The 22779-nt window shown below is 34.6% G+C and overlaps 1 protein-coding gene across 1 annotated transcript in view; it reads left to right on the plus strand.

The window, feature by feature from the left end:
• The window catches only part of RPAP2 (RNA polymerase II associated protein 2), an 84787-nt gene that overhangs the window by 24037 nt on the left and 37971 nt on the right, over positions 1–22779 (plus strand). The window contains exons 7-10 of the mRNA XM_060025559.1: positions 3220–3255; positions 5134–6070; positions 11174–11256; positions 13870–13950. Of these exons, the coding sequence (XP_059881542.1) occupies positions 3220–3255; positions 5134–6070; positions 11174–11256; positions 13870–13950 (1137 nt within the window). The remainder of the gene's footprint in view (positions 1–3219; positions 3256–5133; positions 6071–11173; positions 11257–13869; positions 13951–22779) is intronic.

Genomic DNA, 22779 nt, shown 5'->3' on the forward strand with positions numbered 1-22779 from the left:
GGTTTTAAATCTGAAGTCTTAAATCTGTCAGGGTGCCAGTATGGTTGGGTGAACACCTCTTCTGGGTTGAAGACTTCTGGTTATGTCCTCACATGGTAGAATGGGAAGGGATCTCTCTGGCCTCTCTTATAAAGACGCTAATCCCGTTCAGGAAAGATTTGCCCTCATGACCTAATCACCTCCCAAAGGCCCCATCTCCTAATAGTATCACATTGGGTTAGGATTTTCTTTTTTTTTTTTTTTTATGGCTGCGTTGGGTCTTCGTTGCTGCGCATGGCTTTCTCTAGTTGTGGTGAGTGGGAGCTGCTCTTCATTGCAGTGTGCAGCCTTCTCGTTGCAGTGGCTTCTTTTGTTGCAGAGCACGGGCTCTAGGCCTCCAAGCTTCAGTAGTTGTGGCACACAAGCTCAGTAGTTGTGGCTCACCGGCTCTAGATCGCAGTCTCAGTAGTTATGGCACACGGGCTTAGTTGCTCCACGGCATGTGGGATCTTCCTGGACCAGGGCTGGAGCCTGTGTTCCCTGCATTGTCAGGTGGATCCTTAACCACTGCACCACCAGGGAAGCCCTGGATTAGGATTTAACGTATGAATTTGGGGGTGAAGGGACACAAACATTCAGAACCTTTGATCTTGTCAGTGTTCTGGATTTTGGTTATTCTAATAGATGTATAGTGGTATCTTGTTGTATTAATTTGCATTTCCCTGATGACTTTTGTAGAGCAGGGGTCCCCAACCCCCGGACCACAGACCAATACTGGTCCGTGGCCTGTTAGGAACTGGGCCACACAGCAGGAGGTGAGCAGTGGCTGGGCGAGCCAGCAAGCGAAGCTTCGTCTGTATTTACAGCCACTCCCCATCCCTCACATTACCTCTTGAGCTCTGCCTCCCGTCAGATCAGCAGCGGCATTAGATTCCCATAGGAGCTTGAACCCTCCTGTGAACTACACATGCAAGGGATCTAGGTTGCACGCTCCTTATGAGAATCTAATGCCTGATGATCTGAGGTGGAGCTGAGGTGGTGAAGCTAGTGCTGGGGAGCAGCTGCAAATACGGATTATCATTAGCAGAGAGGTTTGACTGCACAAAGACCGTAATAAATCAGTTGCTTGCAGACTCTCATCAAAACCCTATCGGTTTAAAAAAAAAAAAAAAAAAAACCGTATCAGTGAGTGGCAAGTGAAGACAAGCTCAGGGCTCCCAGTGATTCTGCATTATGGTGAGTTGTATAATTATTTCACTATATATTACAGTGTAATAATAATAGAAATAAAATGCACAATGAATGTAATGCATTTGAATCATCCCCAAACCATCCCCCCATCCTGGTCCGTGGAAAAATTAACTTCCACGAAACCGGTCCCTGGTGCCAAAAAGGTTGGGGACTGCTGTTGTAGAGCATCTTTTCATATGCTTATTTACCATCTGTTTATCTTCTTTGGTGAGGTATCTGTTAAGGTCTTGGGCCCACTTTTTAATTGAGTTGCTTGTTTTCTTACTGTTGAGTTTTAAGTGTGCTTTGATATTTTGGATAACAGTCCTTTATCAGATATGTGTTTTGCAAATGTTTTCTCCTAGTCTGCGTCTTATCTTTTTATTCTGTTGACAGTATTTTTCACAGAACAGAAACTTTTAATTTTAATGAAGTCTGACTTATCAATTCTTTTTTCATGGATCATGCCTTTGGTGTGTATCTAAAAAGTCATCAAGGTTTTCTCCTGTATTATCTTCTTGGAGTTTTGTTGTTGATGTTTTAAAATATTTATTTATTTATTTATTTATTGGCCACACCAAGCAGTATGCAGGGTATTAGTTCCCCAACCAGGGATCAAACCTGGGCCCCCTGCAGTGCTGCAGTGGAAGCATGGAGTCCTAACCACTGGACCACCATGGAAGTCCCTCTTCCAGGAGTTTTATAGTTTTGCATTTTACTTTTTAAGTCTGTGATCCATTTTGAATTTTTGTGAAGAGTGTAAGGTCTGTGTCTAGATTAATTTTTTTGCATGTGGAACATCACTTGTTGAAAAGACTATATTTTCTCCATTGTGTTGCCTTTGTTCTTTTGTCAGAGATCGTGACTATTCCTGTGGGTCTATTCTGGTCTCTCTATTTTGTTCCAATGATCTTTTTTGTCTCTTCTTTCACCAGCGCCACACTGCACTGTCTTGATTACTGTAGCTTTATAGTAAGTCTTAAAGTCAGGTAGTGTCAATTCTCCAACTTTGTCCTTCTCCTTCAATATTACGTTAACTATTTTGGGTCTTTGCCTCTCCATAAAAACTTTAGAATGAATTTGTCAATATCCATAAAATAATTTGCTGGGATTTTGATTGGGATTTCATTGAATCACAGATCAATTTGAGAAGAACTAACTTCTTGACAATATTGAATCTTTCTATCAGTGCACATAGAATATTGATCCATTTATTTAGTTCTTTGAATATTTACTTTTATTTAACATGTTTTGTAGTCTTTAGAAGCCACTTTTTCTGAGTACTTCAGAAGCACTTTACAGAGTTTTCCTGTCCTCTTGGATTCATTTGCTATTATATTTGTTCCTCTTTGTATTTGGCTTTTTAAGAGCCTTTTCCTCCCCCTTTTTAATGCCCAGCCATATGTGATTTCTGGTATTGCATAGCAAAATTGTCCCTAGAGTTAAATCACCTGACCTACATACCTCACATCCATGCTACAATACAACTGCTTTCTCAAAATTAGGGCAAAAAGTCTTATTGACCATATAAAGGAAATAACAGGAGAATTATAATATTGAATAAATAATCTCTGACCTCAACAAGCTTGTAGTCTAGTTAAGAAACTAGACTTAAACATACGAAAAGTAAGATATTTAGATAAAATTTCTGTGTTAGGTCATAGAAGAGCACATGATTAATGTGTATTAACTCTACAGACAATGATGACTCTGGAATTTAGAGAAGGGAGAGATTTACTTTAGCAGGTTAGTCAAGGAAAACTTAATTGGGCTAGTGGAAGTTGAACTTAGTCCTGAAATATAAGTAAATTTTGGATTAGAAAGATTAATTCATATTTCTTGTGGATGAGTTTTATAATATGTTGTGGTTTAAGAAAAACATTAAAAAATCTTTATATGAACTATTTCCTTTTAAATTATATTTTCTATCCAAAGTGGTTATAATAAACACTTGAAAGTGTTTGACATATCAATTGCTTTCAGTTTTTTACTTCTGTGTTTTTGTCACAGATGTCCTGATTTTCAGCTGCTACAGGAAGGACAAAGGTATGGTTGAATCAGTATCACTTACCTTCTATGTATTCTTGTTAATAGAAGCATTAAGAGTAAACCAGGTGATATGAACTCTTGGACTTCCTGTGCTAATGCATTATGTAAGTGCCCATTCTAGCCCACAAAAAGAAATATTTGCCTTGTACAGCTTTTTTTTCTTTTGTGATGGTAAGATGATGTGTTTGATCTGTATGATTTACTGTACAGCTGTTCCTACCAAGGAAGTCTAATTGAACCTGTTGAAATATGACACAAACACAGCTTCCATCTGAGATATTGTGCTTCATTGTCAACTAGATTGTGCCAATTACATTTGTTGAAAGGTTTTTATAGAACATCAAAACATTAATGTATCAGTTAATTATTTGAAAGAGTGTCTAAAGCATTAATAGAAATTCCAAGTTGTGATTTTTTTTCTAAACTTTGCTCATGGTATTGCTTGCCCAACCATGATCATCTCTCAAAACATATCCTTTTATCTTCCAGAATAAATTTTCCTAGTTATTAGTCACTACCTTAGTGAGATGGAATTGAGCACAAGTGAGAGATATTTATTATTCGCTATAAATCTTTAACTTACAGCTTCAAAATAGTATAGAAAAATATAATTACCATACAATTCCAAGAGAAAGTATACATGAAAATTGAGTTGTTCTAAGTTTTTTGAAATTGTACTTACTTCAGATACAAGAGACAGTCTGTGGCTATGTAGGCTAGACTCTAACTAAAAAATGGTATAAAATACTGAATGAACTTATCTTTTTTCTCCATTCCCATCTACAACCTTATTTTCAACTGTTTTTCTTCTTCTTTTACACTTCCCCCAAGCATGCTTTTTTGTTTATTGCTGAATTATTTTATTTCATTTTATTTTTAAAAATTGTAATAGGCTTTAGGGGGATAGGTTTACAGAAAATACAAAAAATAGGTTTACAGAAAAATTGTGTGAGAAGTAGAGAGTTCCCATATACCCTTTCACCACCCTCCAGGTGCTTCTTGACCTAGAATCCTTGCCATCCTGATCTTTTAAAGTTGTTATATGTGCATTTGCTTAAGGGTAATTGCTCTCCTATCCTTATTTATCTCAAGTTTGTATAGACAAAGCTCTCTTTGTCTCTGCTCTTTCATATTTTTTAATCTTTTATAAACCTAATCTGAAAATTAAAGGAACATAGGCAAAGGGAAAACTGTTGTCTTATTATTATCATTGTGATTTAACTCTGGGATTTTCAAGTATAAGTATCTTTCATTGATAAATGTTGATTTGCCAACTTTATTTTCTGCTATGACTTTCTTGAATTTTTCATTCAGTGGAATTTTCTGCATAACTATCAACCAGAATTGGAAAATGCTTAAACGTCTCTTTTTATTTTTGTTTCAAAATCTAAACAGTTCCTCTCATTTTTTTTTGAGAAACCAATAATGAAGTTTTCAAAAGAATCCTTTTTTAAAAAAAGATATATAAAGCAGTTACAGAAATGGAGAAAGCAAAAATCAAAATAATTCAGTAGGATGGAATTATCAAATGTTGGTTTGTGGGGTTTTTGTTTTTGTGTGTATGTTGTTTGGTTTTTGTTTTCTTTTCTTTTTTGCTATACTCTTACAACACTTTTAAAATAATCGGCGAGAAAATACAAGGGAAGAAGATGGAAAGAGACTTATATCAAATAAATAAGATGTAGAGAAATTATAGAATTATAACTTTCTTCTGAAATGTGTATGTGTGTGTGTATATAGGCCTAGGTAAATATAAGCCTATAAATAAGGCCTTGCCCAGGGAATAAAAGTTTCTACCTTGAAAGTTACAAAGTATAAATACTGTGGGACATGTTGCTTTTCTGTTACAGTTGTTTTGTTTCTTTCCCTCAACAGTGGTCATTCTGGAGAAGAAATACAGTTATGCAGTAAGGCCATTAAAACATCAGATGTTGACAGTCCTGGCCATTTTGAGAAGCATGATGAATCTAGTTCTTCTGGCACTCATAATGATAGTAGCAGTGATAATGAGCAAGACTTTGTTTCCTCCATTCTACAAGGAAACAGACCAAGTGCAACGGGTATAAGGCCACAGCTGCACAAAAAAAGCATAATGAAAAAGAAAGCTGGTCAAAAGGTTGACTCCAAACATGAAAGCAAAGAACAGACAGTAATAGATGTCACTGAGCAGTTAGGCAATTGCAGATTAGACAGTGAGGAGAAAGCTGCTGCTTGTGAACTTCCTTTACAGAATGTATGTACTCAGATTTCTTCAGATAGGTCTCTGCAAGAAAAATTAGAAGCTTCAAAAATTTCTGAAAATAAATACAGTAGTTCAAAAATAACTCTTGTAGGCATAAGTAAGAAAAGTGCTGAGCATTTTAAGAGGAAATTTGCCAAATCGAACCAAGTTTCTAGGTCAGCTTCTAGTTCAGTGCAGGTGTGCCCTGAAGTTGCAAAGGCAAACTTACTTAAAGCCCTGAAGGAGACTTTGATTGAGTGGAAGACAGAAGAAACTTTGAGGTTTTTGTATGGCCAGAATTATGCTTCTGTATGTCTGAAACCCTCTTCAGCCCCTCTGGTGAAGGAAGAAGAACTTGATGAAGATGATGTGAACTGTGACCCAGACAGTCATTCCCCTGCCTTGCAGGAATCTCAGAACAGCTTGGATGAGTCTTTACCGTTTAGAGCCTCAGATACAGCCATTAAACCACTGCCAAGTTATGAGAACTTGAAAAAAGAAACTGAAACATTAAATCTAAGGATCAGGGAGTTTTATAGAGGACGATATGTTTTGAATGAAGAAACCACCAAATCACAAGACTCGGAAGAGGTATGTCTTAATGATAATGATTTTTCCATACTGCTAACATGTGGAACACTCACCATAGTAAATCTTGGAACAGGAAGAAAAGTACTGAAGGAATAATTTTTTTTAATTTTCAGAATTTTCTTTAGTCTTTCAGTCCTTTGGTTTAAAATTTCATCTCCAGTATTGACATTATTATTTTCCAAATAAGTTAAAGTTTGCCCCAGGAAATTTTCATCAATATTTAACATTTTTCTCTAATGTAGAAATAGCCTACAATTGTGGGACAAAGTTTTCTTTAAAACCTAATTCTTAAAAAAAAAAAAACCTAATTCTTCATATAATATCTAGACTCTCTGAAAAGGCTTGTTTTTTCTTCGTTGGTATGTATGCTTTCAGATTTCTACAGAGGGTGTGTATCTTTGTGTTTTATTTCCAATGGGACTATATGCAGTGAAATAGACTTACTAATTGAATAGTAAAATATTTGGATAATATTTGGCAAGCATGCTCACTTAAAATATTATGAATGAAAATTATTTAGTAAAGGAGACTTATTGGGGAAATAGTGGACATAGGAGAAAATGGAAAGAGCACATTCAGGTAACGTAGATTTGATTATCTGCTCTGTCATTTACTAGCTGTATGAAAACTTAGTCTCTTGAGTCTGATTGCTTATCTGTAAATGGGATTATAAATGGCTTCCCTTACTCAATTTTTATGAGTTTTAAAGATAATGCATATAAAGCATTTATCCCAGTGCCTGACATATAATTGGTACTCAGTTATATGTAAATAGTTATATGTAGAAACTGATGTTATGCTGCTGAGATTTCATGAGGTTCTTTCAGTATTTCCATTACCCATTTTTGGTTGATGTGTAGTTTGGGAAAGGAAGTCATTTGGCATGAAGAGGAATAGGTGATAACCTTGTTTTTTTACCATAGGAGTTTGTTTTCTGAGTAAATATGGCTCTAAATTTAAGAACACATTTGGAGATTTAAAAAGAGTGTGAAAGTGGAAATACAGTAAAACTTTAGAAATTTCTTATATTTCTACAGAATGTTACCTAGCCCAACACTATATTTGAAATCACTTCAACTGGATTATTAGACAGCATCCATAACTTTATATGAAGCCTGGAGAAACATTGTTCTCTGTCATTAAGCTGCATAACTTTACTATAGCACTTGTTTTATTGTTTTTATGCTAATAAGCCTTAAGAAGGAAAAAGTAATCCCTGAAATTTGACTGCTTCTCTGTTGCTAAAACTTTTTCATTGCAGAAACTAACACAAAATTGTAAAGCAATTATACTCCAATAAAGATGTTAAAAAAAATTTTTTTAATATATATTAGAAAAAAAACTTTTTCATTGAAGTGTAACACAAATAGTAAGTGTACAGCTCATTGCATTATCACAAGTGAACACACCAATGTAATCACTACGCAGGCCAAGAAATTTGAGTAAACCAGAAGCCCCACTATGTCTCCTCCAAATCATTACCTCTTTCCCAAATTAATGACTATAATAGCATAGATTAATTTTCCCAATTTTGAACTGAATGTAAATGGATTCACTCAGTATATGTTCTTTGGTATCCAATTTATTTTGTGCAGCATTATGTTCATGAGTCATTTGCGTTGCAGATAGTTGTAGTTCATTCTTTCATTGCTGCATAGTATTCCATTATATAAATATACCACAATTTATTAATGTTAATAAGCATTTAGGCTGTTTCCAGTTTGGGGCTATTATGAACTATGCTGTTATGAACTTTTCTTGTGTATGTCTCTCTTTTAATGTGTATGCATTTCTGATGGGTATGTACCTAGGACTAGAATTTCTGGGTCAGAGTGTATGCATATATTCAACTCTACTAGATAATGCCAAACAGTTTTCCAAAATGGTTCAGCCATTTTATATTCTACTATCACTGTATGAGAGTTTACATGACTCCATATTCTCACCAATACTTGATATTGTAACTTTTCACTATTCCGATGGTACTGATTTTAGGTTATAATACATTTCTCTGATGATTAATGAGTTGAGTACTGTTTCATCTGCTTATGATCCATTTAGATAGTCTCTTTTGTGAAGTGCCTGTTCAAGTCTTTTTTTCCATTTATCTATTGGAATATCAGGAATTCTTTATGTATTCAGGATTCAAGTCCATTTTTGTGTATTGCAAATATCTTCCACTCTGAGACTTGCCTTTTCCCTCTTATTAATGGTGTCTTGAGTCCAGTTTACTAATGGTTCCCTTTAGTGACTTCTTTAAGAAATCTTTACTTAGCCCAGGTTATTTCATCTTCTAGAAGCTTTGTTTTTCCTTTAACATTTAGATCTGTAATTCATCTGGAATTGATTTTTGTTTACGGTGGGGAGTATCAGTCAGATTTCATTGTTTCTCTCTGGGGAAATGTGTGCACATTAAAGTACTGTTGATTTTTCTTTTTCTTTTCTTCTCTTTCTTTTTTTCCTTCTTTCTTTTTTGTTTTGTTTGTTTGCTCATTCCTTAAGTTACTGAGAGAGATGGGCAAGGTGGGTCAAAATCTCTCAGCATAATTATAAATTGATTATTTTTCCTTTCAGTTTTGTGAATTTTACTTTTAATATTTTGAGACAATGATCTTGGGTGCAAATGTGAGATTATTATGTCTTCCTGGTAAATCTAACCTCTTAGCATATGGAGTGACTTTGCTCTCCATTGATTTTATTTATTTATTTTTGGCTTTACAAGATCTACTTTCCTGACACTCTCATTCTTTTATTAGTATTTTCAAGGACTATCTTTTTTAAAAAAAAACTAGGTTGATAATCTTTGTCCGTTACGTAGAGAATTTAGTCCATTTACATTTAGTGTCACAATTGATATATTTGGGTTTAAATCTAGCATCTCACTTGTTGCTTTCTGCATGTCCCACCTGTTCTGTGTTCTTCTCTCCTTTCTTGCTTTCTTTGGATCAGATATCATTATTCCATTTTTTGCCCTCTGTTAGCTAGTTTTTATACATTCTTTTACTGATCATTAATTGGTTTCCCTAAAGATTAAAAACTGAATCTGTGTCTTATTAAAATCTAATATAAGTTAATATTTTTATTGCTTCCTGGACAATTAGTACCTTAGAAACTTTAATTCCATTTACCCCATCTTGACTTAACGTGCTCTGTTGTTGTGTACTTTTATTGTCTCTGTATTTTTAAATCCTACAAGATTGTTTATAGTTGGTATTAAGTTGGATTTATCCAATTAATTACTCTTTTACTGTTCTTCATTCCTTCCTGCATCTCCATTCCTTCATCTGGGATCGTTTGCCTTGGGCCTGAAGAATATCCTTTTTTTCCATTAGTGCCAGTTTGCTAATGATGAATCTTCTCAGTTTTGTCAGGACATTCTTTATTTTACTTTCACTTTTGAAAGATGTTTTCCTGGACACTGAATTCTAAATTAATTCTAAATTAGTAGTTATTTTCTTGCAGCCTGTTGAAAATACGTATTCATTGTTTTTTGGCTTCCATTTATTTCTCTTATTTGAAAATACTGTTTCTTCCTTTAGCTACTTTTAAGATTTTTTTTTTTTTTGTCTTTGGTTACCGTCAATTTTAGAATGCTTTGTGTGTGATTATATTTGTATTTATTCTTTTGGCTGTTGTATACTTAAATCTGTGACTTGATTTCTTTTATCAGTTTTGGAATATTCTCAGTTATTATCTCTTCAGGTATTGCTTCTGTCCCATTCTCCCTTTCCTCTCTACCTGGTACTCCAATTGCAGATACGTTAGTCTTTTTCACTGTATCTTCTGTTTTTTATATTCTCTTGTGCTTTGCATTACCCCAAGCCGGGGGGTGGGAGGAGAGGGGTGTGTGTCTGTGCTTCATTCTGGATATCTTCCAAATCAGTATTCTCTCTTCAGTCTTTTCTACTATGTTATTAAACCTATCCATTGAGTTCTTTCAAATACTGTTTTTTCAGTTACTAGGAGTTTTGTTTGGTTTTTTTATATAGCTTCCAGTTCTCTGCTAAAATTTTCCATCTTGTTATTTTTCTTTGAATATATTCAGCATAGTTATTCTAAATAAGGTTGATAACTTCATTACATGGATTTCCTAGGGGTTGATTTCTATGAGCTAATGTTTCAGATTTTGATCATATTGTCTTGTTTTCTTATTGTTTTATTATGTGGCAAACATTGCATAATAAAAATTAGAGATAGCTTGAAACCCAGGCTGATGTTATCTTCCTCTAGAACAGATTTGTGTTTGCTTCTGGCAGATGATTTGCTGGTCTAGTTCCCTGACTAGGTTTTGAACCCGGGCCCCCTTCATTGGGAGTGCAGAGTCTTACCCACTGAATCACCAGGGAAGTCCCACCAAATCACTTTAATCCAATCAGTGATTAAGATGATTTGAAGCTGGGCTTCAGTCCCTGCAAGAGCCAGTCCATTTCCTCTTCATTCTTACTCCTGGAGTATGGTCCATCTAAGTCCTGTTCTCAAGTTTGGGGTAGGTTGACAGTACCTCTTCCTTCTTGGCATGCCCTGAACTCTGATGCTCAGGTTCTCATAATCTAAATTGCCTCTTCTGGAATTAGTCAGTGCCTTCTCTGGAATTACTTTCTCCAGAATCTCAGACCATAATTCTTTACTACCTTATTAGCTCTCTGATGCTTTCAAACAATCGTGGGTTTTTTCCCAGTTTTTTCAGTTTTTCAGCAGAAGAAGTGGTTTGAATTATCTTGTCTGCCGTTTCTAGAAGTGGAATTTCCCATAATACATTTATAGCATTTGATAATTTTAGTCCTTTAATCTCCTGTATTTATATAGTATTTAGCATTTTACGAAGTCTTTTTATATACGTTTTCTCGTTTAATAAAGAAGGTATTAGTATCCCTATTATACAGATGAGAAAATGCTCTCAAAAGAGGGCAGATGGCTCAAGCAAGTTCATACCAGCCTACTGACTGAGCCAATACTCAAATTTAAATATTCTAATTCTGAAGTCTAATTTTTATTCTACCATACCACAGGTATAAACTTCTGTGTTTTAATGTTTGTTGTTCTTATCAAAGAAAGAATGTAAATTTATGATTTTATTTTGCTTTGTTTGAAAATGTGATTCAGCATGATCCCACCTTTCCACTGATAGATTCAAGTTCTCAGAACCAGATTAGAAAACGCATCGTACTTGAAAAATTGAGTAAAATGTAAGTATGTAATTATCATTCCATGTTTATAATATTTAAATTAATTTGGTATGTGTGGGTTCATAACTTATTGGTGTAATCCTTGAATTTTGAACAGAAGAATAACGTGTAAAGTTTATGTGGATTTTGTCACCTGAGAAATTTAGATTTTTAAGATGTCCTACCAAAGAATATTGAAATTGTTTTGTGTAGAAGATATAGAGACACATAATAAAGAGGAAGGTTGAAATTATGGGAGTAGAAAATCAAACTGCCTCACTCCCATTTAATAATCTAGTGAAGTCAGGAAAAAATATCAGAGCTAGACCCATTTAAATACTGATTTGTGGTAAATGTGTCACATCAGTTTCACGTGTAAATAAGATTTTATAAAGGTTTAATGGTTTATTGACTTATTCTATATACATATTCATAGAACCGTTTCACACTCAACAACCTGAATTTTGCAATTTAGTTTTAAGCTTCCCGTAGTGGAAGTTGTTGTTCTTGTAATTAGCCCAGTCATAAATGACATTTGAAAATTGCAATCTTGGTTTCTCTTTCAAAAGGAGCTTGAAAATCTTTTTTTCAGAGGTGTGACGGCTATCTTGAACTTTTCAACCAGCATTTTTTTTCTTCAGCAGAAAAGACAGAAAGGTGTTTTTCAGTCAATATTTAAGGTGCTGTGCACATGCAGAAGTCTTAATTTTGTAGTAGTTCAAAAATAAGAAAAGCCTATTTTCTAGAAGCCATAGTATTTTGAACAGCTTACTTCTCTAAATTTTACATGTTAAATAAGTGTTTAAATTAATATTTATTGAATGCCTGTTGTGTGTTAGACTCTTCATATATAATAAATCTGTTTTGTCTTTTACCTGCTCTTCATACTTGTACATTTGTTTCTGTTAAATATTAGTTTAGACAACAGTGTAAGTCACCATCTGTCTGATTCATAGAATAAGAAGATATCAGTCCTTGATTTTAGTTACAAAGGTTTTGAAAGTTGGGATAGATTAACTATACTAGCATGTAATTAGTAGGTAGGGATTTATGTGAAAATAGTTTTCTAGACTTTTTATCTAATGAAAGTACCCAGTTTTAAATTTAAGACCACATAGGCATGTCATTGAAGGAATTTGGGCTACAACAGAAGATACCAAAAGGAACCCTGCTAGAAGACCAAGTTATCGATATTAGGGCAGGAACTAAATTTGAGAAGTGGTGGAATAATTTAAGAAGAAGCACAAAGAACACTGAAAACAAAATAATTATAGTGACATAGGGATTTTTTTGGTTGGTTGTTTATGAAAGCAGTTGAGTTTTTTCTCATTGTAAAAGTAGCACCAACTGTACAAAAAACTTTTAGAGAATCAAAGAACATGAAATATGCACTGAGTATTAGATGATATTAAGGAATTGTTAATTTGGTTAGGTGTGATGGTTTTATTATTATATACGGAAATGCACTTGTATTTAGAGATAAATAAGGAATAATTTAGGGGTCAAATGACATGATGTCAGGGATTTACTTTAAGATACTGCAAAAGAAAAGGAAGGAAAAATGAAGCAAATGTAGCAAAATATAGGGAGATTGAATCTGGAAATAGAAATATGGGGTTATTGTTACTGTCTCTATTTTGAAACGTGTTTTAAACTTTTATAATAAGTTTTTTTAAAAAGTAATACATGCTTATTCCAGAAGATTTAGGCTGTAGAAAGTGATATAAATAAGGAAGCGAAAATCACCTGTAATTCCACCACTCAACAGTAACTATTAATATTTTGATGTTTATCCCTGACATATATGTGGTATAGCTGGTGTGTGTATATTCATTCCATTTGGTTCCCTCTGGTATAGTCTAAACCTAGAGAGAATGACATATGTTCCATATATACTATGTGTGATATGCAATTGCATTATAACATGTATGTTTTTATGAAAATGGAACAATACTACATATGCATTTTCACTTAACATTTATCATGAATATCTTTCCACATTAAAAAATATAGATTTATATTATTATTTTAAAGATTTTATTATTTGGTTGTATCATAATTTATTTAACCACCTATTGATGGACATTTGTTACCATTTTTTCACTACTAAAAATATTTCTCCAATAACCATCTTTTTTATGTTTGATTATTTCTTTAGGATAAATTTTTTCATAGTAAAACTATTGGGTCAAAGAGTGTCCACATTTAAAATATTAGTATATATTGTCAAATTGCTCTCTAGAAATGTACCAATGTTTACTCTTACCATAAGGATGTAATAAGAAATATGCCACACTCCCATATTGGACCATTTGGAGGGCAGTCCTTCTGGCCTGTGTTCTTTCCATTTATTTAATATTTGAAAATAAAAAGTTAAGAAATACTAGAGACAAGAATATAGATGGCAGCCAAAATGATATTTTTGCATTTCAGTGCCTCATTCTGTAGCATAGGCTACAAAATAAGAGTGTGGAGTTATTTTGAAATATTTCTTTATGACTTCTTACCAGTTACAACCTTGCTTAATTGTCTCCACCTCAGTGTTTCCCTATGGAAAATCCAGACTTAGGCAAGACCCCCAGAAATGTATCTATATAATTATATTTTAAAGGAAATGTAATTTTTTATTTTCAGATTGCCTGGACTTATGGGGCCTCTTCAGATTACATTAGGAGATGTTCACACACAACTTAAAAATCTTGTCCGAACTTTCAGGTTAGTGTTAATATTAGGATTTTCCTTCTCAGTTATTTTGACTTTATGTAATTGCCTTGCAGAATCCATAGTAGACTAAGGCATGAAGAAAGTAAATGAGTTACCTTTATTGTCTTAAATCTAAATACTGTTTTCTCTTCCACTAAACATTACTTATATCTTTTGTTTTCGTTTTTGTTTGTTTAATTTTTATTGTAGTTGATTTACAGTGTTAGTTTCAAGTGTACAGCAAAGTGAATCAGTTATACGTATACATATATCCACTCTTTTTTAGGTTCTTTTCCCATCCCTGTGCTGTACAGTAGGAAGGTCCTTATTAGTTATCTGTTTTATATGTAGTAGTGTGTATATGTCAATCCCAATCTCCCAATTTGTCCCTCGCCCTCCAGCTTATATCTTTTGTTAAATGTAATCCCTTATTTGCTCAAACCTTGATATGTTTAGTTTGGGATAGTTTACTTATGGAATAGCCTAAAATTAAGAAGGAGAATATCTGAGACACAAAGGTGGTTAGTCAGTGACATCTTGGATTTTAGTGAATTAGTAAATATATATCAGATGACCAGCACTATGGACAATACAGAAGAAGACTAATGCCCACCCTTGAGGAAGAACTCCTGTGAGAAGACAAGGTTAGCACAGAGAGCAGTGCAAAACAGTGGATAATTTAGCTTTGAGTAGTGTGGAACAGACTTAAAGTGATCAGACAAGGACAGGAAGAATAGAGAATATCAATTACGAAGTGGAGCAGTTGGGATTTTTCTGCAACTATCAAGGTAAAAATATTCAACAGGCTAAGACGAGGTTCTCTACTAAGAAGCATAGAGATAGGCCTCTAAATACGTTATTAGTAGAGGTGTACCAAATACGCATTTTGGCCCAATGCCAGTGACCCAAAGTTAAATTAATAGTTGTCTGTGGCTAAAGCCAGATAGCACCAACATAGGATGAACTTCTAGGGTAAAAGAATCATTTCATCCAAAAAATCAATTATTATTATAGTTTATTGCCAACAGTAGTAGTAAGATTTTTAAAGTTTACAATTATAATACAGGAACAGTTTCTTGACACTGTCAGCAGTTAGATTTCTCTTGCAGTCCCTGTATTGTACATAGGTAATACCAAATAGATATACACTTTCAACCAGCACATTTGAAAACATCACTAACCTTTTTGTGTGCCACAAAGTAATTCAGGAAAATGTTTTCAAATAAATTATTATTTTAATTTATTTGAGGAGCTAGGATTCAAGGAGCTAGGATTCAAAGTTTAGGAGCTAGGATTCAAAGTTTAGGCATGTCTCAAAAATTCTTCATCTTCAGCTACTGAAAAGGATTGTTTGTAACACTTTATGTTTGAATCTTCAGCCTTCATAGACCTAAGACTATATTAAGACATTCTTGTAGAGTTGTTTACTGTGAAGTTTTACTAAACAAAATGTGTTTGGGGTACCCTAATTTTCTCTAACAGGCTTGTCCTAACATCTTAAAAATTATTTTGATTAGAGATTATATTTGAATTATTGCCCATCCTTTATTTACATAGTTTAGGTATTTTTCCATCCCATGGTATTATGAGGTAACATTGTTTTTAATTCATCATCACAAGGTGTGAAGAATTCCCCAATAGGATGTTTTCTTGAAAAATTTATGACTTAAATGGAAGTAAATAACTGAAATTTAAATACAGCTCTTAAATGTTATTTTCTTTAATGTTATGAATGGTAGTACATTATACAGTTCTGCAAAGACTGAATTATGATAAATCTAATCTCTATGATTTTGTCTTACATTATTTGAATTTTTATAAACATTTTTTCCAAGATATAATGTTCTTGAGGAAGTTATCTATTTAATGTATGACATATTTGTATTAACTGTCAATCTATTTTGCTAAATAACTGAAAATTTTTACTAATTCTTTTATGCATAAAATTAAGTTTTCATAAGCAACATTAATTACTACAGCATTTTACTCTTATATTGACTGATGAAACAAGCACATAAGAACATTTTCACTCCATTTCATCTAGAATGTTTATATTTGAAAGTGAGTGTTCAGGGAATAACAATAAATCTGAATGACATGATTGTGCTGATTACTGACATTGTTACACTCATTGGATGTCATGGTAACTGTGCAATCACAAGATCATTGAATGCCAGAAATGATGCTCAGATTGGCCTAGGCCTTTGGAAGACTGACTAAATGCTTTGCTAAAAGGAGGGTTTGGGCCAAATACCAAGATGAAAGCTGAACTTCTTTGCATTTCTGTTTAGTTAGGAAGAGAGAGACACTTGTTTTTTAGGTCTAGGTCATATACCTGTCACAAAACCATGCATCCAAAAGAAAACAAAAGTGTTTTTCAACTGTCTACACTCATGATAAAGTTTGAATAGATATGTACAGTGTGGATTTATTAGGAAGTAAATATCATATAAAGAAAGGTTAGCTGAGGGAAGAAGACGACCAGGTGCTACTCTGTTTCATTGATTTTTAAAAGACTTGTTACTCAATTTCTTGCAGACAGTGTTTATTTAATCACCATTCTGAGCAAACTGGTAAAGTCACTAAAGACACATTAGATGAAATATTAGAATAAAGCCTTTGATCTTGAACTACAAATATGAATTTTGTACTTCATTTTTTACCCCACTCATTTAGAATAGTGGGGTAAATGAACAAGTGATTCAACTTACTCTGCCTATATTTTCTAAAGCTGTTTTTCTACCTAATTGTATGTTTTCTTTCTTTCTTTTTTTTTTTTTTAACTATTCTGAGGTTCTCAGAACTTACTGGACACCCATTGGAAAAAAATGTTTGGCTACAACTGCAAGATTGCCACATTATTACTTTCGTGTGCCCTAGAAATTTAGGTATTTCAGGTTGGAAACCACTCACTATCCAGGCTATTTGTTATTTTGGTCTTTTGAAGCAGCCCTGGTAATAATGTTTAGTCCATGTCAATACGTGTATTCAATATAGTACTTACTATCTGCCGGACTGTGCTTGGGACTTTACACGTTTAATTTCCAAAAAATAGTGGTATTATCCTCATTTTACAGATGAGAGATGAGAGATTAAGTAATCTCAAATCACACAACTAGTAGTTAGGTTTAGACCCCAAATCTAAGTTGAGAGGATAGATCTTAAGTGGCCTCACCAAAAAGAAAGAAAGAAAGATAGAAAGAAAGAGAGACAGAGAGGGAGGGAGGGAGGGAGGGAGGAAGGAAGAAACGAAGAAAGGAAGAAAATGGTAACTCTATGTGATGGAAATGTTATTTAACTTGATTGTGGTGGTCATTTCACATCGTATACATATATCAAAACATCAACTTGTGTACCTTAAATATATAATTACTATGTGTCAATTATACGTCAGTAAAGCTGAAAAAAATTTTTTTTATAAATTTATTTTATTTATTTATTTTTGGCTGCATTGGGTCTTCATTGCTGGGTGCAGGCTTTCTGTAGTTGTGGCAAGCGGGGGCTACACTTTATTGCGGTGTGTAGGCTTCTCATTGTGGTGGCTTCTCTTGTTGCGGAGCTCGGGCTGTAGGCGCATGGGCTCAGTAGTTGTGGCTTGCGGGCGCTAGAGCACAGGCTCAGCAGTTATGGCACACGGGCTTAGTAGCTCCGTGGCATGCGGGATCTTCCCAGACCAGGGCTCGAACCCGTGTCCCCTGCATTGGCAGGTGGATTCTTAACCACTGCGCCACCAGGGAAGCCCCTGAAAAAAAATTTTTAAAGGAATCTATTGGTTGTCTCAGTAATTATTAGTATTAAAGGTTTTTTTTTAAGTAACTTCATTTATCACCACTCTAGACCCCAAGTAAGAACTCTACTTGAGAGGATTCTGTTACCTGTGCCTTCTGTGACACATAAGCTAGCCAAGACAAGAGGCACAGTGTTCTTTAGTTTAGTAAGAGGTAGCCAACAGACTGCAGAAATGAGAAGACTCAAATATCACTTTCCTTTTATATTTATAAACTGTTATTTTATCACCTTTTTCTGTCATTCTTATTTAAGTTTTTTCAAGTTACTTTCTGCATTATTTACACTAAATTAAAATAAAGCCTAGATGAAACAATATGATGTGTGGGATTTGCTTCATAATTATCCAGGTTAGGGTGATGTTGAATATGAGGTTGTATAGATGAAACATGATTGACCAGGAGTTGATAATTGTTAAAGTTGTGATGACTGTATGGGAGTTGATTTTATGTTCTATTTTTATATATGTTTGAAATTCAACAATTTCTGCAGAAATAAGCCAAAAAATTCTTCTTTGTTTTGGTGTAGGGGATGCTATATATAAAAATGTTGTTGTTAAGTTATTTTTGAAAATATTTACTCTTTAGTACCTGCAAGTCAAAGTCTATAGCTTTAATAAAAATTACTTAAATTGACTTTGCTGCCTTTTAGCAAAATGTCTGTTACTTATAATACAGAAATACCTCTGGTAAGATAATGCGTTTTGGGGTCTTCAGATTGTGGCAGGACAATTTTAACAGGTATGTGACCATAGGCTAGGTCTTCTAGGTGAAGTCTCTGGGAAAACGCCGTATTGATGACAGTGACTAGTGTTGGGAGATCTTTTCAATCAATACTGATGGTGGGAGAGTTGACATAAATAACCATATCTTTCTCTTTGAAATGATAACCAATAATAGGAACTTGTAGAACAGTGATTCTTAAGCCAGTTGTGCATCAGAATTACCTGGGGGAGCTTTTAACAACTGCAGATGCCTGGCTCCACCCCTAGAGATTGAGTTTCATTTGGCTGGGGTTGGGCTCAGACATTAGTGTTTTTCAGAAGCCCCCCAGGTGATCCTAATATTGAGCCAGAGTTGAGAGCCTGTTAGAAGTAAACATGAAGCAGCTTTTTCAGCTCTTTGAAGAATCTTTCCCCAGTGAATAGAGCTGTGCTTTCCACTGAATTGCATCTTAGTCATTTATCTGGAATGTTACATTGATTTACCTGTCATAGTGGTTCCATCAGAAGCTGCTTGGTAATGATTCACTGTTGTCATTGTTGAAGCAAGATATTTTTCTAAATATGATTTGAATTAAAATTGTATTTTGACACACAAGTCCTTTTTAAATTTCATCAGTGATGACTCAGTGTATGTTTTCTAAATCTGTATTGAATTTCCAATTATATTTTGGAACTGCTTTTAAAATGTTTTCTATCAAATATTACTGTTTTAATTTTTGAATTATCACTCAGAAAATAGTTAAGTATGATAATTTAGCATCTGTGCTTGAAATTATTTTGGCTCAGCAAAAGGGGAAATATGATAGCAGGTAAAAATTTTGCTGTTCTGCCACTTAAAGTACTTTGAAGTGAAAGCAGAGTACTTTGACGTGAAAGCAGAGACCTTGTATTTTCCCCAATGCCTGAAATGGTAGCATAGAGCAGGCACTCACTAGATTTTTTTCTGAACGAGTAAATAAATTCATGAAATCTTAAATTTGTCTTGGCTTTGGGAGATTTGAATACAATAGAAAAGGAAATTCTATTTAACTGTTTTTGACATTTTTTTTTCTTACATGCTTACCCTTCTTTGGCCTTTTTTGGTTATGTGATAGATTCTGTTTTAGTTGCTACAGATAAAACAGTGAACAAAATAAAAAAAATTCCTTCTCTCATTAACTATTCTAATGGAGAGGATATGTAAAATTTTAAAGACAATATGTGTGTTATTATGTGGTGATATACCTTTTTCCCTTTCCCAGTTCATTCTCCTCCTTTTCTCTCCAGAAGCAGGCAAAAAGGAATGGTACTAAGGAGGAAGTTGTGATTTTTAAATAGGCTGGTCAGGGCAGACCTCATTGAGAAGGTGCCATCTGTATAAAGACCTAACAGTTGGTGAGGGAACAAGCCATGTTGCTATCTGTGAAAATATATCAGACAGGGAACAACAGGTGCAAATGCCCTGAAGCAGAAGCAGGCCTGGTATGTTCACAGAATATTAAGGATGCTGGTGAGGCTGGAGAAATGAGCAGAGGCAAAGGTACAAAGAGATATGGTCAGAGAAGTAAAGGGCAGGGAATGGCTATAGTATAGTTATATAGTCCTTGGAGCCATGGTCATTCTTTGACTTTTACTCTGAGTGAGATGGAAAGCAGTTTGTGGATTCTGAATAGGGGAAGGATGTGATCTGACATATATTTTTAGCAGTATCACTCTGTCTGCTGATTTGAGAAGTATAGTAGATGGTCAGAGGCAGGAAGACCGTTTAGATGTTGTTTAGGATATTGTTTCCATAATCTAGGCAAGAAATTATGTTGACCAAGGTGAAAGTAGTGGAGGTAATAAAAAGCGATAAGATTTTATTTTGCAAATAGAACCATCAGGATTTGATGACTGATTTGACATGGGATATGAAGCGAGTCGAGGTTACCCACAAAATTTTTGGCTTGAGCAACTGGATTCTAGAAGGATTGGGTAGCCATTTACTGAGATGGAGATACCTGCAAGAGGACCCAGTTTGCGGGGGAAGATAAGGAAATCAATTTTGGCTATACTGAAGTTTTGAGATGCCTATTAGACATTCAAGTGGAAATGAAGGTAGATCATTAGATATAGAAGTCTGTAATTCAAGGGAGAGGTATAGGCTAGAGATAATAAATTTAAGAGTTGTGAGCACATAGTTATCTAATATTTAAAACTATGAGATTGGATGACATCACCAAGGGAATGAGCACATATAGAGGAGAGCAGAGACACAAGGGCAGAGGCCCTGGGGTGATCCAAAATATCAGAAGGGGTGATCCAAAATCTCAGAAGGAGTGCCAGTGAGAGGGGAGGGGAATCAGGCGAGGGGAAACCAAGTGTAGAAAGTGTACCAAGGAGAAGGGATTGATCAACTGTGTCAAATGCTCCTGGTATATTAAGGTGGGAACTGAGAAATGTCCATTGGATTTGGCAACATGGACATCGTTTGTACGTTTAATCCTCACAAGAACCCTGTGAGGTAGGTAGTACTATTGTCCCCATTTTACTAAATTAAAAAAAAAAAGTTTTACAGCCATTGAATGTGTCCAACGTAAAACACTACTAATGACAGATCTGAATATTGAACCCATATCTGTCAGACTCTTTAACCACTATACTGTACTTGCTTTTTATATCATATAGACTTTTAACTATGGAAACATTTGTAGACATTTTAACTATGGAAAAAATTCAGAGTAATGTAACAAAGATACACATCTCCACTCAGAATTAATCAAATCTATTAAGACATACCTTTTTCAATAAAATAAATAAAATGTTATAAGTTAATTCATTCATTCAGAAGAAATTAATTGAATCTCTTCTGACTCTTATTCTGGGCACTTGGAATAAATATGTGAAGAACACAAAGATTCCTGCCCTCAGCCCAGGCAAAACAGAAAATAAACAATAACCGTATGTTAGAAGGTGGTAGGTGGTACAAGGATAAAGAAAAATATATAGCAGGATAAGGAAAGTCAAGAGTTTGGGGCTGGGAGGTAGAGGGAGTTGCACTTACTAATAGTGTGGCCCAGGTAGACCCTACTGCAAAGGTGACATAAGAAAACTTATCTATCATTCAGGCAGATGGAATCACCAATGCAAAAGACCTAAAACATGAAGTCCTCTTTGTCCTCTTCCCCAATCCATTCTCCTTTCCTCCCAGAAGCAACCAGTACTGTGAATTTCGTGTATATCTTTCCAGTCTTTGTTTTTATACTTTTAGTACATATATTTGTGTCCATAAATATGAATATTGTCTGTTCTTGATTTTTATAAATAATGTCATACCATACTTGCTTTCATTCAAATTATGAGCAAAATGTGTAAGTTCATTCTTTTTAACAGCTATTTAGTATTCTATAAAAATGCCACGATTTATTATATTTTCTATTATAAGCAGTGTCACATCAAACATCTTCATATACATTTCCTTATGCATAGTGAGAGAGTTTAAGGTTTATATTTAGAAGTTATTCATATGCATTTTCAGTATTATTAGATATTGCTAAATTGTTTGATTACTCACATCAACAGTGTGTTAAAAGTAATATTTCTGGGCTTCCCTGGTGGCTCAGTGGTTGAGAGTCCGCCTGCCGATGCAGGGGACACGGGTTCGTGCCCCAGTCCGGGAGGATCCCACATGCCACTGAGCGGCTGGGCCCGTGAGCCATGGCCACTGAGCCTGCGCATCTGGAGCCTGTGCTCTGCAACGAGAGAGACCGCGGCAGTGAGAGGCCCGCGTACCGCCAAAAAAAAAAAAAAAAAAAGTAATACTTTTTCATGTCCTCACCAACCCTTGGTATTGTTAATCTTTTGTTTTTGCCAATGTAATGGAGTGCATTTTTATATTAATTTCCCGGATTAATAGTGAGATTGAGCTCCTTTTCAAATGTTTACTGGCCATTCGGCTTTCCTCCTCTGTAAATTGCCTGCTCATGTCCTTTGCTAATTTATTTATTGGCTGTTTTTTTTTCCATAGACTTTATTTAAAATCAGTTTTAGGTTCATAGCAAAATTGGGAGAAAGGTACAGAGATTTTCCTTATGCCCCCTTCCCCCACACACGTAGCCTTTCCCGTTAAAACCATCCCCCACCAGAGTCATACATTTGCTATAATTGATGCACCTATGTTAACGACATCATTAACTCTTGGTGTTGTGCATTCTGTGGGTTTGGACAAATGTATAATGACATCTATCCATTATTATAGTAACAGAGTATTTTCACTGACCTAAAAATCCTCTGCACTCCACCTATTCATCTATCCTCCCTCACCCCACAACTCCTGGCAACCACTGATCTCTTTAAATATTTATTTATTTATT

This window comes from Delphinus delphis, chromosome 1 (assembly GCF_949987515.2).
Source record: "Delphinus delphis chromosome 1, mDelDel1.2, whole genome shotgun sequence".
NCBI lineage: Eukaryota > Metazoa > Chordata > Mammalia > Artiodactyla > Delphinidae > Delphinus > Delphinus delphis.